Source organism: Camellia sinensis, chromosome 1 (genome assembly GCF_055761805.1).
Source record: "Camellia sinensis isolate YWXY chromosome 1, ASM5576180v1, whole genome shotgun sequence".
Classification (NCBI taxonomy): domain Eukaryota; kingdom Viridiplantae; phylum Streptophyta; class Magnoliopsida; order Ericales; family Theaceae; genus Camellia; species Camellia sinensis.
The window spans coordinates 197,589,827-197,602,500 of NC_138961.1; the positions used below are offsets into that span (position 1 = coordinate 197,589,827).

General features: G+C 36.3%; 2 protein-coding genes and 1 long non-coding RNA gene across 6 annotated transcripts in view; all 3 read left to right on the top strand.

Moving 5' to 3' along the window:
• Positions 1–487: 487 nt before the first annotated feature.
• LOC114301733 (heavy metal-associated isoprenylated plant protein 26) lies at positions 488–2,122 on the top strand. Its single transcript, XM_028246693.2, has 2 exons — positions 488–889; positions 1,485–2,122. The coding sequence occupies exons 1-2, from the start codon at positions 791–793 to the stop codon at positions 1,872–1,874; spliced, it is 489 nt and encodes a 162-aa protein (XP_028102494.1). The 5' UTR covers positions 488–790; the 3' UTR covers positions 1,875–2,122.
• Positions 2,123–4,432: 2,310 nt separating this feature from the next.
• On the top strand, positions 4,433–5,883 carry LOC145801199 (uncharacterized). The gene is made up of 2 exons (XR_014342299.1): positions 4,433–5,646; positions 5,727–5,883. It is a non-coding gene; the product is annotated as an uncharacterized LOC145801199 (long non-coding RNA).
• A 2,741-nt stretch (positions 5,884–8,624) lies between these two features.
• Positions 8,625–12,674, top strand: part of LOC114301735 (vacuolar protein sorting-associated protein 35B) — a 12,335-nt gene continuing 8,285 nt past the window's right edge. Inside the window, exons 1-5 of one of the 4 annotated variants that reach the window (XM_082891793.1) lie at positions 8,711–8,839; positions 8,920–9,016; positions 9,191–9,314; positions 11,519–11,564; positions 12,242–12,347. In XM_082891793.1, the coding sequence (XP_082747919.1) occupies positions 11,549–11,564; positions 12,242–12,347 (122 nt within the window). In that variant the 5' untranslated portion in view covers positions 8,711–8,839; positions 8,920–9,016; positions 9,191–9,314; positions 11,519–11,548. Of the gene's footprint in view, positions 8,840–8,919; positions 9,017–9,190; positions 9,315–11,518; positions 11,565–12,241; positions 12,428–12,674 lie in introns of those variants that run through there. The other 3 variants (XM_028246698.2, XM_028246700.2, XM_028246702.2) reach the window with 3 other exon arrangements.

Here is a 12,674-nt window from a genome sequence, read left to right on the forward strand (position 1 = left end):
TGTGAAGAAGATAAGTGGGAAGTTGACAGGCCATCCCTTACACTTATGAATGGAAAAAATAAAAATTTTGATAATTTGTATAAACATTATTCACTTGTAAAATATTTGTTCCTATATTCTTAATGCACTTTTAATTATAAAATATAAAAAGAATTTGAAAGCAAGAGAATTTTGAACCTAGTTGAAAATACATGTAATACATGAGTTTTGCAATCACAATTAAAAATATGAGAGATTATATTAATATGTGTTATTAAGACACATGTTAATAAATATATAAATATAAATATAATAGAATATTTAAAATAATTTCAATAAGTATATTTTTAATATTTTATAAAAAGATATATAAAAAATAAACAATTATTTATATAATTAAAAAAATATGTTAATATAAAAAATAACAAATAGTACCTAAATAAAAGGACAAATGATTTTAAAACACATATCTTGTAGGTAGACTTGGTCATGTCATGTACTAACTAACCATCAACCATGACAATGAATCAATGAACTGCCTAGAAGATGACCAAGACTCGGACTTCCTTCCGATAGGTGACACAGGAAGAAAGGATGACGTAGGGACCCACCATTCAGCCACATGTACCGATGCGCTCACACGTGGCAGCTTGCCGTGCAATCTGAATCTGAGTGCGGCGAAGGCTAGCTAGCTTGAGGTAACTCTATAAATACAACACCCCCCTTTAACGTTGTTTACTCAAACCTCTTCCTTTTGCGTGTGTTTCAAATTACGGTGTTATATCGCTTTTGAAAACGTTGTCGGAGATAGATGGGCGCTTTAGATTATCTCTCTGATTATTTCTCTGACCTTGTCGACTGCTCTCGCAGTCATGGACGCAAGAGGCTCAAAAAACACAAGCAACTTCAGGTATTTATTTATTTATTTATTTATTTATGTAATTTTTATACTTTAATTCTAATATTTTATTCTTTAAAAAATTTATCTTTAATTTGTTACATTTCAAGGGTTAGTGTCCTTTTCAATCAATAAAATTGAACTTTTTCTCTGTTTTTTGTCCAATTCTTTACACTTAAAAACGCTGATTTAAAGGATAAATGATAGGCCTTTTTTGGAATTTTATACAAAATTATAATAAAATTGAAGAATCGAATACATACATAGTTTTTGAAATATCTATTTTTCTTGCATTTTGAACATGAAAATATGCATTTTGTTTTATTTTGATTTTTCAAACTATCCAATTTATTTCATTTTGGCTTTTAATTTTTGAATTTTGTTACAATTTTTTTTATTTATTAACATTTTCAAGATATTCCTTCTTGTTATAGATTTTGAATTAAAATATTAGTTGGGTATTAAAGTGCAATAATAAAAAGACCATAGACTAAAAATATAAAAAGTCGCATGTTTTGATGATGATTAATCAATTCTTATATATGGTTTTGATATGGTATGATTTTGGAGCTTTATTTATTTATTTATTTATTTGTGATGATACTAGACTGTGGAAATAAGGATAAAAATGGATTGCGAAGGGTGCGAGAGGATGGCTAGGAAATCAGTGCAGGGTATGAAAGGTGTGTCACAGGTGGAGGTGGACCGGAAGCAGCACAAGCTCACGGTCGTCGGATACGTGAATCCGAAGAAAGTACTCCATCGGGTGAGGCATCGGACGGGCAAGAAAGCCGAGATGTGGCCCTACGTGCCCTACGATATGGTGGCGCACCCTTACGCTCCTGGGGTTTACGACAGGAAAGCGCCGCCCGGGTACGTGAGGAACGTGGAGCTACAGGACCCTCAAAGGTCTAGCTTGGCCCGAGCGAGTTCTGCTGAAGTCAAGTATATCACTGCTTTTAGTGATGATAATCCCAATGCCTGTTCTGTTATGTGAATTGTTGTGTATGTGTACATATATATATATATATATATATATTAGTCTAGTGTAGATATGAATTTTCATTTGTGATGTGTTTTGTTGGACTGGACTTTTAGTTTGATGTAGGAACAATTTGAATTGGAAGCAAAAGAGTGGTGTGTAAAATTGTATATTATACAATTGTCAATATGAATAGGAAGCAAAAGAGTGGTGTGTAAAATTGTATATTTGTATATATAACATTTGAGTGACTTCTTTGTGTATGTTTTGGGGAAAGATTTGTAAGAATAAATTGAGATGTATATTATTATTGATATTTTGATTGATATATTACAAGATTGTTGTCTATCTGTATATTGATTACAACTCCTATATATAGAAGAGAAGGTAGCAGATTGTGGTGGTGCTGGTAGGGGGTGAAGTGGAGGTGGTAGGTAGAGTTGAGTGTGTTAGGTGAAGTGGAGGTGGTAGGTGGATGTGGTGGTGCTGGTAGGGGGTGAAGTGGAGGTGGTAGGTAGAGTTGAGTGTGTTAGGTGAAGTGGAGGTGGTAGGTGGAGTACAATTTACATTTACAATTTACATTAACAGCCCCCCTCAAACTCAAGGAGGATAGGCACTAGCCAACTTGAGTTTGGAGAGAGTCACAAAACTGAAAAATAAAACAGGATAGGAGACACGGTATGGTCGTGTCAGACCGATGTAGCAGACAGTTTATGGGGTCATGTCGGACCGTTGTGGCAGACAGTTTACGGGGTCATGTCGGACCGTTGTAGCAGACACTGTGTGGTCGTGTCAGACCGATGTAGAAGACAGTTTATGGGGTCATGTCGGACCGATGTAGCAGGACAGTTTACGGGGTCATGTCGGACCGGTGTAGAAGACAGTTTACGGGGTCATGTCGGACCGTTGTAGCAGACAGTTTACGGGGTCATGTCGGACCGATGTAGCAGGACAGTTTACGGGGTCATGTCGGACCGTTGTAGAAGACAGTTTACGGGGTCATGTCGGACCGATGTAGCAGACACTGTGTGGTCGTGTCAGACCGTTGTAGAAGACAGTTTATGGGGTCATGTCGGACCGTTGTAGAAGCTGACCGGAATCAATGTCGGGACAGTTTATGGGGTCATGTCGGACCGTTGTAGAATGTTGTGGTGGTGTACCAAGGGGGCGACTTAGGGAGTGCGCCATGAGTGACTTATACATGATACTGTGTATAACCCCCCCTCAAACTCAAATAGGTGTGAAGATAGAAACCTATTTGAGGTTAAAACAAAGGGATTGATAAAGCTGGCTGGTGTAGAAGACACTGTATGAGTGTGTATATAGGCTGCCCAAAAGATATACATGGATGTAGATATCGAGCCCTCAAAAGTCGTGCCCTCAAAAGGTGTGTCATCAAAAGGCGTGTCATCAAAAGACGTGCCCGAGTCATGAAAAGGTGTGCCATGAAAAGGCGTGCCAGGTTGTCGGTGTCAAAAGGCGCGCGATGCGCGTGGCTGTCTCTGGGTCATGGTCGTTATAAACCGAAGCGGAGGAGGCAGAAACTGAGACAGAAAAATTGAGAGAAACCTCTGAAAAATTCTTCATTTTGCTGAGAAAGAGAGGTCGTTTTGCTGAGAGAGATAGTCTGTAACACTCTGTTTGTGAGAGATATTCTGTAACACTCTGTTGCCCAGAAAATGGCCTCTTCGTCCCGTGGTCTACTTACTCTCTTTCCCGACCTCAACGAGTCCACAAGAGAGATAGCAGGTGCGGTGTCCCGTGAACCTCAACCAAACACCACTGGGTTTGCTCCGTTGAACTTTCCGATGCAGTCGGTGGAGCAAAAAATGGCTGTGCAGTCGGATGTGGAGGCCAATCAGTATACTCTGAAGGCATGTGTGGAAAGCATGACGGCGGTCACAAACTTGTCGAACCGGCTGCAGAGTAGGACAAATGAGGTGCAGCATTTAAACTCCCAGCTGGCTCTGCTCCAACGCATGTATAAGGATGCGCGAGCAGAGATAAGCGTGCTAAGGGCAGAAAACAAGGAGCTGAAGCGGAAGGCCACCGTGATGTTCCGATTTGGAGGTCCGCCATATGCTGCAGTAGAGGAGTATGGTGGAGTGACCGTGCCCAGTGGAGTGGGAAACACGGAGGCAACACCGGCAAGGGCCGCCCAGGACGGAAGCAAGAAGAAAAGACCGGCGGCAGAGTAGAGAAGAAAAAATCCCACTGTGGGTGTGGTTGTGGTGTTGTTGTTGTTGTTGTTGTTTTTTTTTTTTTTTTTTTTTTTTTTTTTTTTTTGGTGGAGAATGGTGAGCGGGGTGAATCCCTGATATGAATAAAATAAGTGTGGTTGCAGTTCTTCTTCGTCTGCTGTTTTTTTTTTTTTTTTTTTTTTTTTTTTTTGAATAAAAAATAAGAATACAATAAAATAGGAAAAGAAAACAGAGAATATATGTGGGGGGAGTATGTGTATGATAAAATGAATTAGATATATATATATATATATATATAAAAGAGACCATGTGCGTAGGTCTGATTAAAGAAGGTTGGGCGGTGGGTTGATTAAAAAAAAAAAAGGGACCATGTGCATAGGTCTGATTAAAGGAGGTTGGGCGGTGGGTTAATTAAAACAAAAAGGGACCATGTGCATAGGTCTGATTAAAAGGGACCAGAGAGAGCTGAGAGAAAAGAAAGAGTTTGGGGGTTTGACATCTGAGATCTGTCGATCCGCCAAGGAGCAACATCGGAGGCGACAGTGGAGAGGTAGCGAAAACGGCGGTGGCTAGCGTTGTGCCTGGGCGCCGAACACCTTCTATGCAAGAGTGCATACGAGCTCTGACTTTCAAGTTGGCGTCGATCTTGCCGGCGGGTATGAACATGAAGCCGATTTGGCTGCCGGAGTACAGTAACTGTAGTGTGCTGGCGTAGTGGGTGAACACAGCTCTGTTGGGGTTCTTGACGGAGACGTATTGGGAGAACGTGAAGTTGACGGTGCTGTTAGCGAGGGAGAAGGTGGGGAGTTGGACGGCGTTGACGGAGATTTGGCGAAGATCAAGAAGATTGTGGCGACGATGCATGATGCGAGGTTTGTACGGCCAGATGGTGGTTTGTGCCGTGGTTTGCTCATATCTATCTATCCACCACCGAGCAGTGGTGAACAGCGGAGCATTGCAGAGCCAATGCAGGTGAGGAAGTCGACGGTGATGGAGCCAATCGAGATCTGACTCACGATTTCTCTGCCTTCTTCACTGATCTCTCTCTCTCTAGGTTTCAAAATCTCTCTCATGTGGTTGTCCTGGTTTTGTTTGAATAAGCATGAGAAATAGTCTTCTTCTTGCTCGGAGCCAGCGATAGAACAGCCACAGCCGGAGGAGAAGAAGCCGGCACCGGAGAAGGCTGCAGCGGCGGCGGCGGCGGCGGGATCAACGAGATCCGATGTGCCGGCGGGACACGTGGCGATCTGCGTGGGGAGAAGTAACAAGAGGTTTGTGTGAATCTGGACCGTTGATTCACGGGTTGGGTGATGAATCAGTTTGTTGAGGAAGGAGAAAGAGAATTAGAAAATTTGGGTTTGTCCGGCGGGCGGCCAAGGCGAGATTGCCGCCCGCCGGTGGAACGAAAATACTAGGTTCCTAACCTAGCTCTGATACCATGTAAGAATAAATTGAGATGTATATTATTATTGATATTTTGATTGATATATTACAAGATTGTTGTCTATCTGTATATTGATTACAACTCCTATATATAGAAGAGAAGGTAGCAGATTGTGGTGGTGCTGGTAGGGGGTGAAGTGGAGGTGGTAGGTAGAGTTGAGTGTGTTAGGTGAAGTGGAGGTGGTAGGTGGATGTGGTGGTGCTGGTAGGGGGTGAAGTGGAGGTGGTAGGTAGAGTTGAGTGTGTTAGGTGAAGTGGAGGTGGTAGGTGGAGTACAATTTACATTTACAATTTACATTAACAAGATTGATGTATGTTTTGGTTTTTTTGATGGTTTACTGATTCATAAAGAGGAAAAGGTATTGGATTTTGTTGAGAAAGTTGTGAGAGTAATTGTAAATAAGTTTGAAATGATTATGTACTTTTTTTAAATTTTTGTGTTATACAAATTGTATTACCATTTTAAAATTTGTCTCATTAAAATGAGATGTGAATTACTTTATAGAGATATGATTTTGTTTGCGAATATGATTTTTTTTAGTAATTTATTATTATTAGTTTTTGTTTGGTGAAAAAATTAGTAGTGTGTTTAGAAACGATTTTTTTTTTTTTAGTATTGAATAAATAGTCATGAAAGAAAATATAATTGATTAATGTGTACAATATATTTTTTTGTTGTTGGAGTTAATTTTTTAATTTTTATCAATTTTTTTATTAATTTTTTAAACTAAAAAATTAAAACAAAAATTAAAAATTATAATTTAACTTCAATAGCAAAAATGTCATATTGTTCATATCAACTAATTATTTTTTTCCTCACCATTATCAATTCAATTAAAAAATCATTCTCAAATTATATTAACATTCTTCACCTTATAAAAAAGATAACATATTTAAAAATTACAGAAAGAAGTCAAGTTTTAAACGAGTTTTAAAATTCCTCAGCTATTTATTTGTCTAAATAAACAATAGGTCAGCATTGGGTTGAGCGGGCAATAATTGCAATTAAATGGGCCGAAATAGTTGGTCTTCAATCTTCCAGGCTGTTTGAAAAGTGTTAAAAAAAATATATTTTAAATTTTTTTTTATAAAAAATAAAAAAATAAAAAGATATATAAATACACTTTTGTAAGACTTGCCATCGATTAACTTATTTGTAACACTTGCCATCGATTATCTGGACATTTCATGGGCCCATATATATAAGAAGTACCGTCTCCGAATGAATCCGGGGCTAATGACCAAAATGAGCATCAACAAACATTAATAAACAAACATTAATTGATTCACATAACTTAACAAGTATTAAACATGATTTTGTGTGTCATATGATTTAGGCCAAGTTTGATATCTCATCAAAAAGTCAAAAAGTCACAAAATTATTAAAAAAGTTAAAAAATTATCACTATTCACTAAAAAAAATATTAAAAAAGTAAATTTCTACACAGTTATCACAACTCAGCAATCATGTTAAGACTGTGCTGTGCAACGTTTGTTAACTTTTGTAGCACAGTTTGGATGCAATTTTCACACACTATTATTCGGCTTGTGGGGGCCTATCACGGGTCCCGTTTTGATAATCTGAACCGTTCAATGTATAGAACTCGTCGAGTACTATATGTTTGCAAAAAATCACGTTGATCGGATATCGATAACTATATGATCAACTCGGTTTTGTATAAAAAAAATAGATGGTGTTATAATTAACGATTGAAAAAAAACAAATCTGACAAGATAGCTATCGATATCCGATCAACGTGATTCTTATAGACATATAGTACTCGACGATTTCTACACATTGAACGGTTTAGATTATCAAAATGGGACCCGTGATGGCCCTCACGGGCCGAACAAAACCGTTCAGTGCAATGTCCGAAAAGTAGCCAATTATTTCTTACTATCAATTCAACCCCTCAGATTGTACTGCTGCCAACACACCTTTCTAATCTTCTCCTACACACTTCTTTATACAATTTTTTACATTTTTTCATAAAAAGTCAAAAAGTTAACCCAAACATCCATATTTTTTTCCTCAACTTTTTAGTCAAAAAGACAAAAAGTGCACTTATTTATGACACCCCAAACAAACCCTTAGAGAGAAAAAAAAAATTTGTTAATTTACTTTTTAAGTTTAATGAAGTGTAAGTAAAATGATTGATTGATGATTATACTTTTAAGATTGTTTGATTAGTAAGAAATAAAAGCGAGAGGATTAACCATTCATAAGATTAGTGTAGAATTGGTTATCCAGTTGAATTACTGAGACACATAATTTTCTTTTATCCAAGTTTATTTTGTAATAGATATAAAAATTTATAATCCCAATTATATGTGTGATTTGTGTTATTAGTTATAAGATTAAAAAATTCATTAATTTTATTGGATAGAATGACTATTGTAATTTAATCCGAATAAAAAATTTTGTAACTAAACAATGGAATTTGATTCCTATGTATTAATAATCTCAATCTTATATTACAGTCTACCTAATCAAATAAGTCCTTAAAAAAGGTGTGCATGATGTTGAGAGAGTCAGAATGTACAAATTCATAAATGAAAGGAAAGAGTAATATTTGCTAATAGTTAAGAGATTACAATATAAATATTTTTTTTATAAATTTGATAGTTTGAGAATACGGCCACATGATAAAATATAATATATTAATTATTCATGTTGAGTAATTAAGAAATATGAAAAACATACTGGCTTTATTTGATTTGTTTTTGATAAACAAAATTTGGAGAATTTTTTTTAAAATTTTGTTTGGTTTAGTAATTTTGAAAAAAAAAATAAATTCAAAATCACTTTCTATCTCCTATACATCACTCAATTACTTTTTCTCTCTCATTTTTCCTTCTCAATCACATTTTCTCTCATACACATCCACTCAATTACAGCAAAATATCAAACCATTCAAAATTCTCATACTTTAAAACTATTTATAAAATATATAATCAAATAAATCAAAAAAAATTCTAAACCCTTTTTCCAATATTTTTTTATAAAATTTATCTTCTAAAACTAAACCAAACAGACCGTATGACCCGTGGTGCGTTGGGATTATTCTTTAATTTTCCCTAAATTTATTGTAAATTTAACCAGTTTTATGCAATTAAAAAAAAAAAAAAAGGTGACGGGCTGTTGGGGACGAAAAGAAGCATCTGCCAGGTCAAACGCAACCCTCCCTCTCTCCGTCCAACAAACAAACACTCCAGTGCCAGCTAGAGAGAGAGAGAGAGAGAATGATTTCGAACGGAGTCGAAGACGAAGAGAAATGGCTGGCGGCAGGGATCGCCGGCCTTCAACAGAACGCCTTCTACATGCATCGTGCTCTGGTAACCCTCCATCAATTATGTTTCTCTATGTCTCTCTCTGTGAATCACATAAACCCTAATTTGGATCGATTTCGTATCAGGACTCCGACAATCTCAGGGATGCCCTCAAATACTCCGCTCAGATGCTCTCCGAGCTTCGCACTTCGCGGCTCTCCCCTCACAAATACTACGACCTCTGTAAGCTACCTCTCTCTCTCTCTCTCTCTCTCGTTAGATGATCTTTGTTTCAGTTGTTCGATCCACAATTTCGTTTTTATTTTTTATTATTTTATTGTATCTACTAGCGATCTCCCATCGAAAGTAACGTTTTTTTTACCGGTAAATTGTGCGTGTGTGTGTTTGATTCGCTAGACATGCGAGCTTTTGATGAGTTGAGAAAGCTGGAGATGTTTTTTAGAGAGGAGAATCGGCGTGGCTGCTCCATTATTGATCTGTATGAACTTGTCCAGCACGCCGGTAACATATTGCCCAGATTGTAAGTCACAATTACAATCTACCAAATTCTCTCTCTCTCTCTCTCTCTCTCTCTCTCTGTAGCCTTTTATTTATTTATTTATACTGCTTATATGAGTCCGATTTGGCAGTTGGGCGATGATTTTCTGCTGTGTGTTCTCTTAAACACATTTGGATTAAATGATTCCTAAATTGTTAGTTTTATGCTTTTTTTAAGAAGTAAAGCAATGTAAGGAAACTGCTGGTACATGTGCTTGGTAATGTTAAATTTGGAATAGTGGAATGAAAATGAGGGCTTAAATTATAGAAATAGAAAGCGGCCGAACCAAAAAAAAAGGGGAAAAAAAAGGAAAGGAGGTTTAAATGAGATCTGACAATGCAAACACACTATGGGATTCTAGTGATATTTACAATTTACCAAGGTGAAGTTGTTTAAAAATCTGAACTATTTGATGCAAATGGACAATCCCACCACATAGTTCAGCTAATAATATGCGTATGAACATTATAATTGTGTTTGTGCAACCCTGACTTATCTTGTTTCGATTTATCCAATTGTGCATGTTTGTATCCTCTGACATGATGGAAATGCTTGTCATTGATTTTTCATTCAATTGTGTTCTACAGTATCTGAGATTGAGTTGATTTCGATGCTTTTTCTTATTTACTGATGTTCTTGCAGTAATTGAATATTGTTGAGTTTTACGGTAGACCCCTTAAGATTTTCATTCTTATCTTTATGAAAAACAGAGCTATATGCACTAGTATTGCTTGAACAACATAAACAAGTTGAACATATTACTTTCGAGAGTTGATGGATATCTTTTCCCACTATGATCACAATATCTAGTAGAATAGTGGGGAGAAGGGCGGATACCTTTTGACCTTTGTCCATCTCGGAGAACTTAGAATACATAAAGGTAAATTTATAGCCGGATTCCTTTTTTGTCACTTGTGTATGCAATGACAATACCCAATTACATGTTTGAATTGCCAGTCATAAACCAATTTTAGCAAAAACCTCTTAAAAAAATAAATACATGATGTGAAACAGTTTTTGATAAGCAAAAGTATATTACCAAAACCACCTTAATGGGGGTGGACCTTGTACAAAGAGCCAAAAGCAGAAACCTAGGCCTTGTTTGGTTTGTGTTTTTCAAAAAATTTTGGGAAAAATTCTCTACAAATAAGTTTTCAAAAGTAATCAAACCAAACAAATTTTCCTAAATTTTTTTTCCAAAACTGGTTTGGTTTACAAATTTTCTAAACAAATCTCTCTCTCATACACATCAAATTAATCACTTTTTCCAAAACTCTCTTTCAAAATAATTTTTCAAAACATCTTTTGAAAAAAAACCAAACCAAACAAATTGTCGTACTTTTTATCTCAAAACATGTTTCTCAAATTCAAACCAAACAAGGCCCTAAGCTTCCACTGGAAAATACAAATCGCTTATAAACTACATAACGACGAATGGAATCACAGAGATGTAGTTGCTCCGATCTATTCTTGATTTATTGCTCTAGAGTCAGTACAAGCTTTTTGTTTCTATCTTCTTTCATGCATAGCACTCGGGAATCAGAGCAGCTTCATTTTGGCAGAGGTCTATAGTGGGGGAAAAGAAGGAAGAAAATGTGGCTTTTGATTCCCTTATGCATTATAATTTATGTGGATCATCTTGGGGGGAGCGGATCCGTTAGCATTTTTATGCTGTAGGGGTTCCTTTGTATAGGTTCACAAGTACTACTGTAAATTTTTTGTATAGTTATTAACTTTTCTCTTTACCAATTTTTATGTTTTGTAGAGTTTTTTGATACATGATGTATAGGAAAGGTTTTTTTTGGCTATTTTTTTCCTTTGTGTATATAGGTGGCATTCGCTTAATGCATTATTTTACGAAATTTATTATTTATTTTAAAGAGTACCAGTTGGGTAATACTGTCCAAAATTTATGCTGCAACAACGATCATGATTTTACAGGACAAGAAAAAGTACCATCTTTCCACGTTATACTTTCTCTCTTTGTTTCTTCCTTCCTTTCCTTCATTACTTCTTTCCTTTCTTTCTTCCTTTCTTTTCTTTTCTTTTCTTTTTTTCCTGCTCATTGTTCCTTGGATAGTCTTTTATCTAAAACAGGGACCTTTTCAGCCATCACTTTCTTATCATTTATCTGAACATATGTGGAGGTTTGCATAGTTTATGTCCTCGAACTTTTATGGTTGCAGGTTGCCTTGCCTGAAGAATTCAGTGGAGCCATGTGCTCTGAAAAAAGTAATGGACTTCAATTAGGCCTCTTAAGAACTTTGTATGCCTGCATTTAACTATAGGCTCTTATTAAATTCCTCTTTCATACAAGTGATGCTCATGCTGTCATAAAGTGAAGCTCATTCTGGCCTTGGGAGTTTGTATTGGTTATATGGTTCTTGCTTCATTGCAGATGTGTTTTGGGGAGAAGTTGATCTTTCCAAATTGTTTTATTCATGGAAAGAGTTTACTGAAAGAGGGTGTTGAAATGAATTTGTGGTCTCATCCATCTTAACTTTCTTTGAATGTTGGTCTGCATGCTTACTTGATTCTTGATCATAATTTACTTCTAGTATCATATAGATAGTAAGAGTTATGATTACTTTGCCCTAAGCTACTTATTTCTACATTCCAATTTTTTAGTGGCTAAGATACGTTGGTATATACATGTATTTTTTTTTGATTAGGCAGTCAATGTTATATTTAATTTTCTTACTCTTAACGGAAAATCTGCATAAACTTTCTAAAAAAATCCACACCTGTTTTTTAGGCAATGTTGCATTTTTGGCTGTTCTCCAGAGAGACACAAGCCTATCAAAATTTCAGTTTATATTATATACTATATCTTTTGTTTTAGTTTTTTTCTGCACCAAAACATAGGTGCTCTATGTTTCTCAAGAATTTTCTGCTTGGTTGTTTCTCAGGTATCTCCTTTGTACAGTGGGATCTGTGTACATCAAGTCTAAGGAAGCTCCTGCAAAGGATGTCCTTAAGGATCTCGTGGAAATGTGCCGTGGCATACAACACCCTGTACGTGGGCTTTTCTTAAGGAGTTATCTTTCTCAAATCAGTAGGGATAAATTGCCAGATATTGGTTCTGAGTATGAAGGGTAAGGCAATTAGTTTTTCTGCTTCATTACAAATTTAGGTGGAAGGATTTTTCTATTTGGGGGTTGAATGGATGCAAATTTTGGTGGTTCAGATAAAAGGAAATATGCTTTTCTGAGATCATTGTGGCAGGATGAACATTGTCTTGTTCACTACTAAATTGTTGGGAGTCAGATTATTTCCCAGCATAGCTGAAATGGATTGGCAAGACTATTTACCTTTGTGTTTTTTAGAGCACCAAAATTAAGT

Coding starts and splice junctions, on each gene's coding strand:
- LOC114301733 (XM_028246693.2), top strand. CDS start 791: ATGGGCGCTTTAGATTATCTCTCTGATTATTTCTCTGACCTTGTCGAC. Junction 890..1,484: donor AAAAACACAAGCAACTTCAG/GTATTTATTTAT, acceptor TGATGATACTAG/ACTGTGGAAATAAGGATAAA.